Source organism: Leucopleurus acutus (genome assembly GCF_964270905.1).
Source record: "Leucopleurus acutus genome assembly, chromosome: 1".
NCBI lineage: Eukaryota > Metazoa > Chordata > Mammalia > Artiodactyla > Delphinidae > Leucopleurus > Leucopleurus acutus.
The window spans coordinates 124,892,166-124,910,544 of NC_139142.1; the positions used below are offsets into that span (position 1 = coordinate 124,892,166).

Below are 18,379 nucleotides of genomic sequence, written 5' to 3' on the forward strand. Positions count from 1 at the left end.
TTTTTTCAGAATAATTTTGTGATTCATTCATGTCATGTGTATCAGTAGTTGTCTCTTTTTTAAAAAATAAATTTGTTTATTTTTGACTGCATTAGGTCTTCATTGCTGTGCATGGGCTTTCTCTAGTTGTGGCGAGCAGGGGTTACTCTTCATTGTGGTGCGTGGGCTTCTCATTGCAGTGGCTTTTGTTGCAGAGCACAGGCTCTACGTGCGCAGGCTCAGTAGTTGTGGTGCACAGGCTGAGTTGCTCTGCAGCATGTGGGATCTTCCCGGGCCAGGGATCGAACCCGTGTCCCCTGCACTGGCAGGCAGATTCTTAACCACTGGGCCACCAGGGAAGTCCCAGTTGTCTCCTTTTTATTGAAGAGTAATATTCCATTTTATGAATGTATTTCATAATTTGTTTATCCATTCACCTGTTGATGGACATTGTTTCCAGTTGTTCACTATTGTAAATAAAGCTGCTGTAAACATTTGAATACAAGTTTTTAGGTAGACACATTTCTCTTGTGTAAATACCTAGGGCTAAAATGGTTGAGTTATATGACAGGTTATATGACAGTTGACACTCTTCCAAAGTGGTTGTATCATTTTATATTTTGACCATCATTGTACAAGGTCCAATTGTAGCACATCCTCAATAACACTTTGTACTGATGGACTCTCTAATATTTAATATTAGCTATCTTAATGGATATGTACTATATTTCACTGTGGTTTAATTTGCATTTCCTTACTAATGATGTTGAACATCATTTCATGTGCATATTGACCATTCATATGTCTTCTTTGGTGAAAAGTTCATTCAAATTTTTTGTCTAATTGTTTATTGGGTAGTTTGTCTTCTGTGTATATATTATGTACACGGTGAGGCAAGAATCAGTGTTCATTTGTTTCCATAGATACCCAATTGTTCCAGACTTTCCTTTCCCCATTGAACTGTTCTGCTTTTGATGAAAAGCATCGGACCATACAGGTAAGGATCTATTTCTACTCACTGTACTCCATTCTTTTGACCTTTCTGTTCATCCTTTCACCAGTTCCACACTATCTTGATTACTGTAGCTTGATGTTAAGTCCTCAAATCAGGTAGTATAAAGGTAGTATAAGTCCAACATCTTTGTTCTTATTTTTAAAAATTTCTTTAGCTAGTCTAGGTCATTTGCATTCTAATATAAATTTTAGAATCAGCTTGTCGATTGCTATAAAAAGCTTACTGGTATTTCTGTTGGAATTGCATTAAATCTATACATCAATTTAAGGAGAAGTGACATCTTAACAATATTGAGTTTTCCTATTCATGAACATGCTATATCTCTCCATTTGTTTAGGCCTTTAAAAATATCTCTCAGTAATTTTTTATAGTTTTCAGTGATGAGATCTTACACTTCTTTTATTAAATTTATTCCTAAACATTTTGTGTCTTAGTGTTATTATAAATTGTTTAAAGTTTAATTTTCCAATTATTTGCTGTTGATAAATAAAATCATAAGTGATTTTTGCTATCTTATATCTTGAGACGTTGCTAAATTCACTTATTAGGTCTAGCAGTTATCTGTAGATTCCTTAGGGATTTCTACATAGACAATCATGTCATCTACAAATAGACAGTTTTACTTCTTCCTGTCTAATCTTCATGGCTTTTATTTCTTCTTCTTGTCTTAATGCAGCAGTTAGGACCTCTAGTATAATGTTGAATGAGGTAGTGAAAACAGACATGCTTGCCTTGCTCTTCAACCTAAGGGACAAAGTACACATTAATTCATCAGTAAATATGATGTTTGCTATAGATTTTTGTGTAGAAGGCTCTTATCAGGTTGAGAAAGTTTCTTTCTAGTCCAATTTTTTATTATAAATGGGTGTTGGATTTTGTCAAATGCCTCTTTGCAATATTGAAATAATCACATTTGTCCTTTGTTCTGTTAGTATAATTATACTGAATGATTTTCAAATGCTAAATCAACCTTCCCTTCCATTACCCATTTCCAGAAGTCAAAAATTCTCTAGGCTGTGTGAAAAAAAAACATGACTACAGTGGTTTAACCAAACATGGGTTTATTTTTCTCACTTAACAAGCTTGAAGAAAGATAGTTCAGCACGATTTATCAGCTTTCCAATGTCATTAATGTCCCAGGCTCTTTCTTCTTCCCTGTTCTATCATTCTTAATGTATGGGATGCCTCTTCATGATCTCAAGAAGTGTTAATGCACTTCTTGGCAAAGATCTTCATCTTAGGTAGAAAAAGGAAAGGGGGAGCAAGCAGAAAGGAACTGGGGACATTTATCTCAGAAAAGTAATACTTTTCTATAAATCCTTAGTAGATTTCTTCTTGCATTTCAAGAGCCAGAACTGGGCCACTTGGCTACATACAGTTACAAGAGAGTCTGAGGAAGTAAATTTTGTTTTCCCTTTTTTTTTTAAACTAATTTAAAATTACTTTGTTTGTAAAAATGAATCACTGTGCTTTGTTCCTTATTTTTTCATTTTATAATAAAAAATTTCAAATACGTACAAAAGTAGACAGGATAGAATAATCACAATCATGCATTCATGACGTGACTTCAATTATCAACTCATGGCCAACACCATTTCATCTTTACCTCTATCCACTTTCACATACCATATTATTTTGAAGCAAATCTCAGACATTATATTTACCTATAAATATTTCAGTAGGCATCTCTACAAGATGAGGACTTTATAAATTATCACATCTAAAGAAAAAAAATGTAATTATTCCTTAATTTCTTCAAATATCCAATCAATACTCAAACTTCCAAGAGGTAAGTTTTTAAGCTGTACACATTTCTTCTGTCTCCCACCCCCAAATCATGATTCTATTGGTAAAAAAGGAAAAGGAGAGTATATATTGAGTAGGCAATCTACAGCACCCGCCACACCATTTGTATTCAGTATACTATAAAAGTAGCTTGTCTCAAGAATGTTTCTGGGGCAAATAATACAATATTCTTTCTATAGTTAAAAATGTTATCAAATGAGCATTTTTAGTTAAAGGTGGCATTAAAACAGTAGCATTAGACTTTTTAGGAGCAGCCAAGTTTTCCTCTTTAAGAGGTCTAACTTTACTGGCCAATGAGACATTTGTCAATTTTTTAAGCCGTTACTCACAAATCCCAGCTAACTGAAGTTATTTGTATCTACAAATACAAATTTTATGTTCCTTAGGCACTGGCCACACATTAAGTCATATTTGTATATTCTATAACTCCTAGTACAGAGGAGACACTGAGTAAATGAGTATTTGTTAAATGCATGGACGAGATGGAAGAAAGTAACCAAAGCCTACTAAAGGATGCTACCAGTCATCCATAATGATACTACTGAAATAAGGAAAAAAAGGACTTCTAGAGTAAAAAATCCAAAAAAAGCTGATTTATACATTTTTTTCCTCCACCATGTTTAATTTCCCTTGTATCCTTGGATGAATTTTTTTAAAACATCTTCAGGATATCTCTTATATACAAAAGTTTGTTTGGGTTCCACCAGTGTTTTAAAACATCCTATTTGTTTAGAAGTAATTGAAATTAGGAAGGAAATGCTTTCAAATACTCCAGTTGTATCAATATTTTGTTGAAATGGCATTAAAGAAGGAGATAGTGTAGTAGTTAACTTGCATGTCAATATTAAACCACAAAATATATAAATTTAATAAAGCTACTGCTTAATATTTACTCTAAATGACTTAACATGCTAAACCTCACTGTTAAAGTAGTAAAGACATGTAACCTTTGAAAAGAACATAGGTTTCAGAATCAGATCTGGGTTCAAATCCTATAGGTTTGCTTACTGGGTAGTTGTTTATCCTTTCAAAACACCTATTTCCTTTAAAATAAGAATAACAGCACTTACCCCAAAGTGCTGTTGTGAGGATTGAGTGATACAATCAATAAAATTACCTGGAATATAGTAATCACCCAAGAAATGTTAGTTGTCACTATTATGTAAGTGATTTAACTACAAAACGTTCCATTTACTAAACATAAATAAACCCAAAACAAAGTTTAATATTCTAAAATCAGATAAAAACAAACTCTTAGCTTTCAATAAAGAAAACTGCCCTCTCACCTATTTTTGAATACACTAGAATCAAAGGCCAGAAGAGTTCTTGTCTGCTTACAGTGAAGTTTGCTTAACAGTACTTATTTTCCTGAGTTATGTGACGAAAAGGTCTTTTAATGAAATTCCTATTTTCTTATCTCTAAAGAAATAAATGAATGCTCCTGGTACTGCTAATTCACTCCAAGTCTTCCTGCACCTGAGTTAAACACATATTTAACAACACCTGCATAAATTTCTAAAGGAAGCACATGAGTAAAAGCAATATTGAATCTTTGCTCATTTTATTATGAAAACTTCACTACTTCCTAGAAGAAGGAATAAGTCTTTCACCTTAGTCTTTGTATTGTAGTAATTCATATACCAAAATAATGACCTAATACTGTGGATAGATTCATAGATTCATTCACATACACACACACACACACACACACACACACACACACACACACACACACACACTGACATATATACTTCACTAACAGGACTCACTTTCCCAGAAAATATTAAGTAATCACTGTACCTTTTGTGGCAAGATTTCTAGATACTGAATTCCTAGTAAGACCTTTATGTTTTAATTTTTTTCTCTCTTCTTCAATTTGCTTTTCTTGTTGATATAATTTTTCTTCTCTCTGAATTATTTTATGTTCTTCAGCTTTTCTTTGATGTTCTTTCCAGGTTTCCAATTCTTTAGTTGCTTTTATCCGTTCATTTTCTTTCATATCTTCTATTCTTTTCCTCTCTTCTTCTTCAATCTGAAAAAATTAAAATTACCAAATCCTTTAAAACATACAAAAAGCAATATTTTAAAAATAAGAAATTCATTATAATAATTAGTTATTTTTACCTTTAAACACTTGTCATTAAATCTGCAGCAATAGTTAGCAGTGAATAAAGAATTAAAATGGGAACGGTAAATGATTTAGCAGAATGCTCAATGATATGGTGTCACTGAACAAAGGTCTTAGTTCCAGATTTACCATTAACTATTGATATGTTCTTGGGCAGTCACTTTCTCTAGCCTCAGTTTACTTGCATGTAAAATGTGGACAGGCATTCAATTAGATGATATCTAAGGGCTTGGTTAATAAAAAAAAAAAAAGGAAGAATTTATTACTCTGAAAGTTAAGTCACTTGTCCCCAAATCTTTACACACACACAAATACACATATGCGAACATTCGCCTTTCTACCAATGCCAGTCTTACCTTGTCTTAGGACTGAAGTTGTGCCGACCTTCACCTGAGGAATGAGGGAATAATAAGAAGGGAATAGGAAGGAGGAACTAGGGAGTTCGTCTCTGGTGGGTGGAAATGTTTGAACTTTGAATCCTGCTGTCAACTATGTTTGCAATAGCAGTTATTTGACATTTCCACACGAAAAGCTAAATATCAGATGAATCTGAAAGCAATACATTGCTCAGTCGTGTGCCAATTTTTCTCCCTTTCACAAACTTCCCTCACATGGGCAAGAAAAAAAAGTCCCTGTGAAACAGAGTAACTGGTTAGTATATATGGTCGACTCCATGTACCTAACCTTCCTATGGTAACAAAAATTTCTCACCTCTATCCTCTAGAGAAGCAGTGTCTAACAGAACTTTTTTGAATGGTAGTAATGTTCTGTACTATCCAATACATTAGCCACTAGTCACACATGGCTAATGAAGCACTTAAAATGGGGCTAGTGTGACTGAGGAACTGAACTGGTAATTTTATTTACGTTTCATTAATGTAAATTTAAATTAATTTATTTTTAAATAGGACATCTGACACAGCTCTAGAATGACATGCAGGGAAAAAGTTTCCTAGAGGCTGAATTATTTTAGGATATAGAATTAACATTATAGGTATGAAAACCGTGCACTGAAGAGGTACTCTGTAATATTTGCATGAGTTAATACCCTCTTCTGGAGACTGTTTATTTTCCTATTATACCATGAAACATTTATTTTAAAATAAATTTCACAGATTACTAACAGGAGTTTCTTATAATCCCAGAATTGCACCTAAGGCCTAAACTAAGCACAAAAGATGCTAATTACTATATGTCCTAAATTCAGAGAGCCGCATTGAGCTGCCAACAGGTTGGGCCAAAAAGAATCTGTACGCGGCAATGAACCAGCATTTAAATGCCTGATAATAGGCCATGATGAACAGTCAGTGTTAGCTAGAGGCAGCCACAACCTAAAAGAAGAAGATGACAACTTCCCCCAGTTCAGTAATATGTTTGCCTTTTTTCCCTCCTTCCTCTGTTCCCCAACACAAGGAAGGAGGAAAAAGTATGTGAAGAGTCAGAACAACTTCACCCCTCATGATCCCTGTTATGCAGAATGAATTTTGAAAAGTTTTTAAAAATGCATAAGACTGAGTCTTACTTACCAAAAACAAGACCGTTCTTATAACCAAAAGTAACAAGAAAGTTCTTCTATTATGCCAAGATGTAGTTAAGGGAAATACGTGTGTGTGCACGCACGCACGCATGTGTGCATATAAAGATATATGTATATGCAATTTATAATAGGCTATATTAGAAACACAAAAATAGTCCTCAGGGATTAATGAGGAAGAAGAAGGATTTAAAAAGGCTTCAAAGAGCAGGTGACAGAAGGAACTAGAATGAACAGAAAAACATGAAGAAGGCAATACCTTATGATTATGATAAAGGCAGACTACATACAGCAAAGAGAAACAGAGACAGACAAATGTTAAACAATCCTTGAAGGTCTTATTTTTTAAAAAACATAATAAGGGGAATATACCACTTAAAGGAGGAATGTGTAGTAACTCAGAAAGCTAGAAAAACAATCACCACACTGAAGGAACTGGATTTTAAGTGCTTTGTACTGCTCAAAAAAGGACGCCATATAGTATGGGATATTAGTTTAATACAGACAGCAAATACAAGTAATGGGAGAATAATGAGCAGCTCCTAAACGAAATTCCTGAAGAAAGGGAAATCTATAATTATTTTAATTTGAAATGAATCTCTGGTTTATCAGTCATTGTTCTTTTTAAGCCAAACTCATTTATTACGTGTAAAAATAATAAATAAAATACTAGAAAACTCAATCAAGGAAAATATTAAAATTATAATACATCTTGATCAATGATGTATTTCTTATCTATGATATTAGGAAATCAAAAGAGAAAAATAATATGATCTCACTACATGTCAAAATACCCTTGATACTAAGAAAAAAATTTTTAGATCAATAAAAGGACCTACACAATATTATACTTCATGGTGAAGCATTAAAAATATTTCTAGTAAAGTCCCTAAGGCCAATATGCCTACTGCTTTACTATTTTCCTAGAGGGCATAACCTACACAACAGAATTTTTTAAATAAATAATTTTTTTAAATGAAAAAACTTTAAGAAATACAAATATAGATTATGCAAAGATAGAACCATCATTATTTGCAAATAATATGGTAGACTACCTAAAAGAACACAAATATATAAACTGACAAACTATTAGAATGAAAAGGAGAGTTCAGCGAGGCAATCACATACAAGGTCAACTTATACAAACTCTTAAAACTAACTTTCCTACAATCTGGCAATAAACAATTAGAAAATACAATGGAAAAAGTCATTTCATTAGTAACTGCCAGAAAAGCTTTTAAAATGCTACAAGTAAGCTTCACAAAATATGAGCCAGCCCTATATGTAAGCTAAATAATTTTGCTGAGGGATATAAAATGTAAGTCTGAATAAATGGAGATAAATGCCACATTCCTGGAAGAAAATCTCAATATTCTGATATTCTGCAAATTAGTTTATAAGTCAGTGTAAATCTAATCAAAATACCAGAAGAACTCTTAGGGAGCTTGATAAGTAACTGTGAAATTCATCCACAGAAGAAAATGTGCAGGTTTTATGGAGCTGTGAAGAGGTTGGCAATTCTCATCCATAAAGATCAAGTATAAATCTAGACAAATTTATCAAAAACAACCAATTCAGGGCAGTGGGAATTAACCAAAGGCAGCCTGCAAATTGATAAGTGTTTATTCTAGAAGAACTGCTAAAGTTATAGGTAAGAACAGTGGGAGGCTCCGACCTGCTTAAGGTTACTCCCAACCACCCACCTCCAGCCAGGATGACAAGACTGACATTTTTACCAACATGAAACTAGGAAAAAGAACCCAGCAGCTTTGTTAGCAAAAACGGTGGACTCATTTCAGGGTGGGGCAGAGAAAATCTTTGGCTTTGGTGGAGAAAAGTGGTAACCTTGGTGGGAATGAAGAGGGACAATTTACAGTTGAGGTCTGAGGTTGAGGTCCTAGTCAGGGTAAGTGCCTGAGTAGTCAGAAAATTAAGAGAAAGATCATGTAAATTAGAGAGCCATACAAGGTCTGTAATAAGCTCACCATACACCCCTGGTTAAACAGCAAGCTATGCATTTCTGGGGGAGACCTAAGGAAGCCTGGCATAAAACAAAGCCAAGGAATACTTGAGAACTTGCTCTAACTGTGAATGTACTTCCCAACCCACACACAGACCAATCAGCAACGGGGTGGAAGCCTTTCAGGCTGAAGGTATTTACTACCTCTGCCCAAATCATTAGCTAACAAGTGAGTTACGCAGACACAGGGAAGACCCTTAAGGAAGCCAGTCCAAAAGACAAGAATTAAAAAAACTCAGCAGAGACATCAGCAGTTGTATACCACAAGGGAGTCTACACTGATCCCATAGTTAAAGTCCAGGCAAGTTACTAAAAAATAAACAATTAATTAAAACAGAACTCAGAATTACTATAATCTACTAACTAAAATGTCTAGTTTTCAACCAAAAATATATCAAGAAATAATTACTAAAGACTTCTCAAATTTGATGAAAACATTACATACCTCAGAGAATTTCAAACCAAAGTAAAATAAATACAAAGAGATACACCTAGATACAACTTAGTCAAACTGCTAAGTAAATACAAAAGCCAAACAAAAACAGGGAAATCTTGAAAGCAGCAAGAAAAAAGGGACTCATCATGGACAGGGGAACAATAATACAATTAAAGGCTGATTCATCATTAGAAACAACACAGGACAGAAGGCAGTGAAATGACACGTTCAAAGCACTGACAGAAAGAAACTAAAACTACCAGTTCTAGATCCAGCAAAAACATTCTTCATAAATGAAGATGAAATAAGCACATTCCAAGATAAATGAAAACTGAGACAAACTATTGCCCACAGACCTGTCCAACAAGATATACCAAAGAAAATCTTCAGGCAGAAAGGAAATGGCACTAAACACTAACTCTGATCTGTAAGTGGGAATGAAGAATATGGTAAATGGTAAATATATAGGTAAGTATAAAAGACAACACAGGGACTTCCCTGGGGGTCCAGTGGTTAAGACTTCGCCTTCCAATGCAGGGCGTGTGGGTTCGATCCCTGGTTGGAGAGCTAAGATCTCACATGCCTTGGAGTCAAAAAACCAAAACATAAAACAGAAGCAATATTGTAACAAATTCAATAAAGACTTAAAAAAAATGGTCCATATCAAAAAATCTTTAAAAAAAACAGTACAAATGGATAAACAAAATGTGGTATATACATAATAATAGAACATTATTCAGCTTTAAAAAGGAAGAAAATTCTGACACATACTAAAAAGTGGATGAACCTTGAAGACATTATGCTAAGTGAAATAAGCCAGGCACAAATGGACAAATATGGTATGATTCCACTTACATGAGATACCTAGAGGAGTCAAATTCATAGAAACAGTAAAATGCTGGTTGCTAGGGGCTTAGGGAAATGTGGAATGGTACATTATTATTTAACGGATACAGAGTTTCAGTCTGAGAAGATGAAAAAGTTCTGGAAATGGATGGTGATGATGGTTGCACAGTAATGTGAATGTACTTAATACCACTGAACTATACACTTCTAAATGGTTAAAATGGTAAATTTTATGTTATGTTTTATCCAATTAAAAATAAATTTAAAAAGACAATAAATATTTTATTGCTTTTCTTCTCTTTATTTACAAACTTGGGGTTTTGAAAAAAGCAATACTTTTTTTTTTTAATAAATTTATTTATTTATTTTTAGCCGTGTTGGGTCTTCGTTGCTGCACACGGGCTTTCTCCAGTTGCAGCAAGCGGGGGCAGTGCGCGGGCTTCTCATTGTGGTGGCTTCTCTTGTTGTGGAGCATGGGCTCTAGGCACATGGGCTTTGGTAGTTGCAGCACGCAGGCTCAGTAGTTGTGGTGCACGAGCTTAGTTACTCCATGGCATGTGGGATCTTGCTGGACTAGGGATCAAACCTGTGTCCCCTGCATTGGCAGGCGATTCTTAACCACTGCACTACCAGGGAAGTCCCAACACATATTGTTTAGTTTATAATATCCATGTACATATACCTATTCATGAATGGCAATAGCCCAAAAATAAGGAGAGAAAAATGGAATTGTAAAAAGCAAAGTTGCTATATTTTACTGGAATTGAGTCAGTGTTAACCTAAAGTAGATTATAGACTGTGATAAGTTAAAGGTGCATGTGACAACAATTAAAAACTTTCACAACCTAAAAAAATATACATATTATAAAAATTACGTTTATTTATATTAGATTATATATATACACACACACATACATACACATACACATGTAAGTAGCTAAAAGGTCAACAAGGGAGCTCCAGTTTCAGCTCTGACATGTTAAGAAGTTGTCATTCCTATCCTTATAAAAAAAAAAGATAGACACACTGAAAACCAAATTTTCTTGGACCCATCAGAGAAGTGAGTCACAGGGCAAACTGCTACCCTGAAACACAGAGATAAGTGTATCCAGAAAGACAAAAAGATCTGCTTGCCTATTGCGGAAGCAACTAGAGCTGCAAACTGGTAGGAACACTTAAACGGTAATTTTGACAAAATGTTGGAGTCTGAGTGTGGCCCAGCATGACAGTGAGAAACTCTCGGGAGCCACAATCTTGGAGGGTGAACCCGTATTTTTGTGAGCTTTACCATCAGAAACCCCACTAGGTCACCATGAATAAGAACTCTGGCAGGAAGGGGGGAAAAATAATCATTGTGAAATACAGAAATACTCAGAGTATTCTCCATAACAAAGATCTACTCTCCAGGAGAGAGGACCTTGTCAGAGCTAAAGGAATTCCCTTCCCACTGGGGAACTGTCAGGGTTTCAGGAAAATACACGGGGAACACTGCAGCTGGAGAAGGGAATAAGAGCCAAGGGAGAAAAGCTGTATCACTGGAGGAACACTTGTGAAGATCACAGGCCCAAAATACAGGCCCATGAAAAGACTGAGACTTAATGGCAAGATTATAGATTGTTTCCACTCCCTTACAATTTATTACCACACCAACAGGGTTCCAGGATAATGACAGTGGATTACAGAAGAAAGAGCTTATGACAAAGGCTCTCTCTGAGGATGAGTAGACAGAGAAGCCAAAAATCCCAACTTCAAAAGAGAAGGGGAAAAAAAAAAACCCAAAAAACCAAAAAAACACTAGAGGAATCTGAAGCCTCTGGTACCTGTTATGTACAGCTAACATTGCTAACATTAAACACAACCCAAAACCCAGTCAGAGTAAATAAATCTACTCACTAAAAGCATATTAACCCTAGTTTCTATTACCTGACACAATATGCCTAGTGTTCAACAAAAAATTGCAAGGCATGCCAAAGGCAAGATAAAACACATTGTAAAGAGACAAAGCAATCATCAGAACCAGACTCAGACACAACACAGATGTAAGAATTATTAGGCATGGAATTTTAAATAACTGTTTAATATGTGAAGGGCTCTAATGGGAAAAGAAGACACTGTGCAAAATGCCCCCTAAGAATATCTTAAAGTTTTATCTCTGTGGGGACTTCCTTGGCAGTCCAGTGTTTAAGACTCCAGGCTTCTAATGCAGGGGGTGCAGGTTCAATCCCTGGGTGGGGAACTAGGATCCCACATGCTGTGCAGAGTGGGGGGGGGGGGCGGGGGGCAAAAAAGTTTTATTTCTGTAAACAAAGAACGTTGCCTGTCATTCTGGTAAACAATGTTGTCCACCATCAAGCCATCAGCCACTTAGATGCCCCAATGGTGCACCCCGAGGGGAAATTAGGATGGAGAAAAACAGGATACTGGCCCTAGACAGTTAAGAAGCATTTCAAAGGAATAATTTCAATGAGCCCAGACTCTAACATCTTCCCATACATAGAAAAGCACTAAAACCATTAACTTGAGATGTCTGTTTCTTGTGCCTAGCAGAAATCTTTTGATGTTCAACTACATTTTTTTTGTTTGTTCGTTTTTTTCAGCAAAAACCCCCATATATCCTGGCTCTTTCTTTACGTCTCTGGGACAGTACCTCAGAGCTATCTGAGAGGCTGTTTCCAGGGCTACAATCCTCAGTGAGGTCCCTGAGTAACACACAGCCTAAAAATTGAGAGTTATGTTTTATCTTTTCAGTCAACAACTTCCACATGGAGCTATATATCATTCTAACAATGAGCTCCCTCAAGCTAAGAAAATTCAAGTATTAATTCAGTCTGAAGTTTAATACATACAGTGTTAAAATTTCTCTTGGAAAGCTGTTAACTTCTGAAATTTAATTATTTAGTTGTTTGTTTATATTCTGTGGAAATGATAATCCAGTTAAAATAATATAGGTATGTGTTCAAAGCTAAAATGTAACAAAATTGATTTTCATTTCAGTTCCCTTCTCTTCTCCCTACGAACTGAATCATGTCCCCCAAAATTTGTAATGTTGAAGCCCTAACACTCAATGTGACAATATTGGAGATAAGGCTTACATGGAGGTAATTAATGTCAAATGAGGTCATAAGGGTGGGGCCCTGATACAATAGGATTATTGTCCTTATAAGAAGTGACACCAGAGTGCTTTCTCTCTCTCTCTGTCCACCATGTGAAGACACAGCAAGGACGCAGCCAGCTGCAAGCCAGAAAGAGAGGCCTCACCAGAAAATGAATTGGCCTGAACCTAGATGCTGCACTTCCCAGCTTCCAGAACTGTGAGAAAATAAATTTCTGTTACTTAAGCCACACAGTCCGTGTTTTTTGCTTGTTTGTTATGTCAGCCCAAGCAGACTAGGAGATTTTCTTTTCCCTTTGGCAGATTTTCAAATAGGTGAAAGGTGGCCCAAAGATATCGTTGAAAGTTATAAGGAGAGCCAGTGGCTAATTAATTCACAAAGTAAAAAATCAAACTTATGAATAACTGAGAGGAACTTGTTAAACTCTCCAGCAAATTTGGACATAAGTAAACTGAAAGGCAGAATAACCTAACTAAATTGAAATCTGGACTTTCATATAAAGCATAAGAATTTGTAAGTGTCTTGGAAACTCCAGGTGTAGACAAGGATAAGAGCAAACTCTTACTATAGTAGTTAGCTCTACCTGTCCTTGAACAAAAGTTATTACTTGATAGAAAATCCTTTGGTCTTACACTATATGATTTCACAATCCTGTCATGATTTGTTGGTATCTTTCAAAGATTCAGCTTTGGCTTATTGATGAAGAAATCTTTCTTAAGTCAGTACCTGGGTTTACTACACAGAGACATAGTACTGACATATTTAATGTCATATATGTTAAAATGCTTCTATTAAACTAGCCTTCAAATTCAAGGAACAAATCTGACAGAACTGAGGAACAGAAGAACAACTGTTAGTTTTTTAAACCAGATTTTGACTAATGGAAATGAATTAATATCATACTCTTGTACCCTACTCTTCACCTTATCCTTGTTGTTCAATAGTAATCTTATTCACCTCTGATAACAGACTTTTGCAAACAATTTCCTTTTTGGAGGTGTCCAATTGAACTCAGCTACTTCCATCTCAAAAGACCTTGCTGTTGAGATGACAAGGAACCATCAACAACTTAAATCTCTCAACTTCTCTCTGAAAAAAAAGTATTTCTTCTCCCACACTCTGTTCTTTCCAAGGCTAACAAAAACCTAATCAGTATTATAAATGTGTGACCCTATACTATCCATCTCTTTTCCATAACACTATTTCCATAATACATATACTAGCCACTTGAACAACTCAACTGGTACTCAAGCTTAACTCCATGAAGTGTGGGCCACTTACTTCCATATACAGAGAATTAAAAATATATATATTGCCCTAAAATTATCTACTTATAAACCTTCAGTGACTTCCCAAGAAGCTGATTAGGGTCTAGATTCAGGGACCTAGGGAAAGTAGTGGAAGAAGACTGACTGTCTTGCACTCAAGTTGTAAGAGCTCTGAGAAACTGCCCATAGACTTTCTCTGAGCTCTGTGAGGCCAGGGACATAGGAAATAAAAAAAAGATTTTAACCACACCTCTGGAAAAGATGAAAGAGCTTATAGTCAACAAAAAAGTGGATATATATGATTGTTGAAAGTTTATTTCTGCACAGATGCTGTGAATTTGGGTTATATTTACACAAAACGTAAGTAGGTCAGTAGACTTGACAAAGTATAAATATAAGAAAGTGTCAAAGATACTGCCTTTTCTCATGATACCATGCTAATGGCTAAAGTTAATTTCTCATATGTTTGGAAATTTGGTAGATGTACATAGGATTTTAGTAATTCCTGTTAGAACAAAAAGAAATTAAAAGTCTAAAAAATAATCATAGGAAGATAAGCACTGTTCCTTTTACAAAAATAAATGTTTTGTTATTGAGGAAAACATGTTTATTGTTGGGAAAACGTAAAAAATTAAAAAAAAAAACCAAAAGAAAAAAATACTAGTGATCTTAACCCCCATTCATTTTCTATACTTTTTTAATTATAAAAATAAGATTTTATGTAATGACCTTTTTCAAATCATCAGAAAACACATGGATATACTACCATATTAACTGAAACGGAAAAGCCAATCTTTAAATTCAAATGTAACTACGAGGGACCCAGAATAACCAAAATAATCTTGAAAAAAACAAAGTTGGAAGGATCATACTTCCTAATTTCAAAATACATTACAGGGGCTTCCCTGGTGGCGCAGTGGTTGAGAGTCCACCTGCCGATGCAGGGGACGCGGGTTCGTGCCCCAGTCTGGGAAGATCCCACATGCCGCGGAGTGGCTGGGCCCGTGAGCCATGGCCACTGAGCCTGTGCATCCGGAGCCTGTGCTCCACAATGGGAGAGGCCGCAACAGTGAGAGGCCCAGGTACCGGAAAAAAAAAAAACATTACAAAGCTACAGTAATCAAGAAAGTGTGGTACTGACATAAGGACAGACATATAGACCAATGCAATAAAATTGACAGTCCACAAATAAACTCATACATCTATGAGCTGACAGATGTTTTTTTTTTTTTTTTTGGTGGCACGCTGGCCTCTCACTGTTGCAGCCTCTCCCATTGCGGAGCACAGGCTCCAGACACGCAGGCTCAGCGGCCATGGCTCACGGGCCCAGCTGCTCTGCGGCATGTGGGATCCTCCCGGACTGGGGCACGAACCCGCGTCCCCTGCATCGGCAGGCGGACTCTCAACCACTGTGCCACCAGGGAAGCCCAAGCTGACTGATTTTTGATAAGGCTTTTTAATAAATGGTGCTGGAACAAATGAATATCCACATGCCAAAGAATGAGGCAGGACCCATACTGCACATCATATACAAAAGTTAGCTAAAAATGGATCAACAACCTAAATATAAGTAAAACCATAAAACTCTTAGAAGAACACATAGGGTAAATCTTCATGACCTTGGATTTGTCAACAGATTTTTAGATATGACTGACACCAAAAGCACCAGCAACAAAAGAAAAAAATAAACAAATTGGACTCTGTGCAAATTTAAAACTTTTGTGTACCAATGGACACTATCAAAGTGAACATATAATCTACAAAGTAGGAGAAAATATTTGAAAGTCATTTACCTAATAAGGGTCTAGTATCTGGAATATATAAAGAACTCTTACAACTCAACAACAAAAAGACAAATATCCCAATTTAAAAATGGGCAAAGGACTTGAATAGACATTTCTCCAAATAAGATAAACAAATGGCCAAGACACACATGAAAAGATGCTCAACATCACTAGTGTCAGGGAAATGCAAATCAAAACCACATTGAGATACCAATTCACACCCAATAGGATGACTATAATCAACAAAATGGAAAATAACAAGTGTTGACAAGGGTTTAAGAAATTGGAATCATCATATATTGCTGGAAGGAATGTAAAAGGTGCACCCATTATGAAAAATTATTTGGTGGTTCCTCCAAAAATTAAACATACAATTACAAATGACCCAGCAATTCTATTCCTAGGTTTATTCACAAAAGAATTGAAAACAGGTACTCAAACAAATACTTGCAAGTGAATGTTAACAGTAGCACTATTCACAATAGCCAAAAGATGAAAAGAACCTAAATTGCCACCAAATGATGAATGGATAAACAAATTGTGGTATACGCATGCAATAGAATATTGTTCAGCCATAAAAACGAATGAAGGTCTCAGATATGTTACAACATGGATAAATCCTACAAACATTATACTAAGTGAAAGACAGCAGACACCAAAGGCCGTATATTGTATGCGAAATGTCCAGAATAGGCAAATTCATAGAGACAGAAAGTAGATTACGAATTTTAAGGGACTAAGGGGAGGGAAGAGTGGGGAGTGACTGCAAATAGGTATGGGGTACCTTTTGGAGGTGATGAAAATATTCCAGAATTAGATAGTCATGATGGTTGTATAACCTGTGAATAAACTAAAAGCCAAAGAATTGTACACTTTTTTTTATATGTATGTGTATATAAATGTACACAAACACACACAATGGAATATTATTCAGCCTTAAAAAAGAAGGAAATGCTGAATCATACATATGTGGAATCTTAAAAGAAAAAGTCAGAATCACAGAAAGTTGAATGGTGGTACCAGGGGCTGGGGGAGTGGGGGAAATGGGAACATATTGGTAAAAGGGTACAAACTTTCAGCTATAAGATGAACAAGTGCTGAGGATCTAATGTATCGCATGGTAACTATAGTTGATAAACTGTACTACATAATTGAAAGTTGCTAAGAGGGTAGATCTTAAAGATTCACATTAAAAAAAAAGATTAAAAAAGGGTAGCTATGTTACGTGACAGATGTGTTAATGAACTTGACTATGGGATTCCTCCCACTATATAAACGTGTATGAAATCTTCACATTGTACACTTTAAATATACTACAATTTTATTTGTCAATTATACCTCAAAAACTGGAAAAAAAATAGCTTAAAAATAAAAAGTTACCATGGCAGCAGTTTGAAGAAGACCCTGAGTTCACCTCCTTCAATAAACATACCAAAATTACAACTATTTACAGAGCAATTGATGAGAAAGGATCTAAAGACTAACAGAAAAGATTTTCTACAACTAAAAATATATAGAAGGAACCATGAGACAGGTAGAAGGGGTAGAGACCTATGGTCAAGACCCACACCTCCAGCAGGCAACCCACAAACACGAGGATAAACACAGTTGCAAATGTTCTTCCCAAAGAGAGAAGGGTCCGAATCCACATCGGGTTCCCTAGCCCAAAGATCCTGCACCACAAAGATAAGCCCCCAGAACATGATGCTTTGAAGGCCAGTGAGGATTTTGTGCAGGAGAGCCGGAGAGCTGTAGGAAACAGACTCTACTCTTAAAGGGAGTATGCAAAATTTCACACACTCCAAGACCTAGCAGAGGCAATAATGTGAAAAGAGCTTAGGTCAGACCCACTTGCTGATATTGGAAAGCCTTCCAGAGAGCCAGGAAGCAACTTGGACTCCTCCTGGAGATAAAGACATGGGCAGCAGCCACTCTGGGGAGCTTGTTCTACCATGAGAACACTGGTGCTGGTAACATTTTGGAGTCCTCCCTCTAGTTTATTATTATTGCAGGAGGCTTACCTGTCCACCAGTCTATCAGTACCAGTACCAGGACACCTAAGGTCAAGCAGCCAACTGCAGAGGAGACCTAGCTTTCCCCACTAATGGGCGGGCACCAGCCTTGGCTCCATAGCCTCCCAGCCAGCCACCTTAGGATCTGGCCCCACCCACCAGTGGGCTGACACAAGACCCAGGATCCCCCAGGATTCACCCCCACCTTCCAGCAGGCAGCACCAATCCTGAGACACCCAGGCTCTGCAGCCAGCTGCTCCAGGACGCCCTGCCCACAGACAGCCTTGCTGGGACCTGGCCCCACTCAGGTTGGCACAAATCCCGGGACAGCCCAAGCCATGCATCCAACCATGCCAAGACCCAGCTCTGCCCATAATCAGCTGATTGCCGCCTCTTGAGGAAGGGCCTAGCAGCCAACAGGCACAGGGGCCAGCGCTC

The 18,379-nt window shown here is 36.5% G+C and overlaps 1 protein-coding gene across 1 annotated transcript in view; it reads right to left on the minus strand.

Annotated features, from left to right (window-relative positions):
- The window catches only part of DNAAF4 (dynein axonemal assembly factor 4), a 74,456-nt gene that overhangs the window by 30,278 nt on the left and 25,799 nt on the right, over positions 1 to 18,379 (minus strand). The window contains exon 4 of the mRNA XM_082846641.1: positions 4,601 to 4,832. Within this exon, the coding sequence (XP_082702767.1) occupies positions 4,601 to 4,832 (232 nt within the window). The remainder of the gene's footprint in view (positions 1 to 4,600; positions 4,833 to 18,379) is intronic.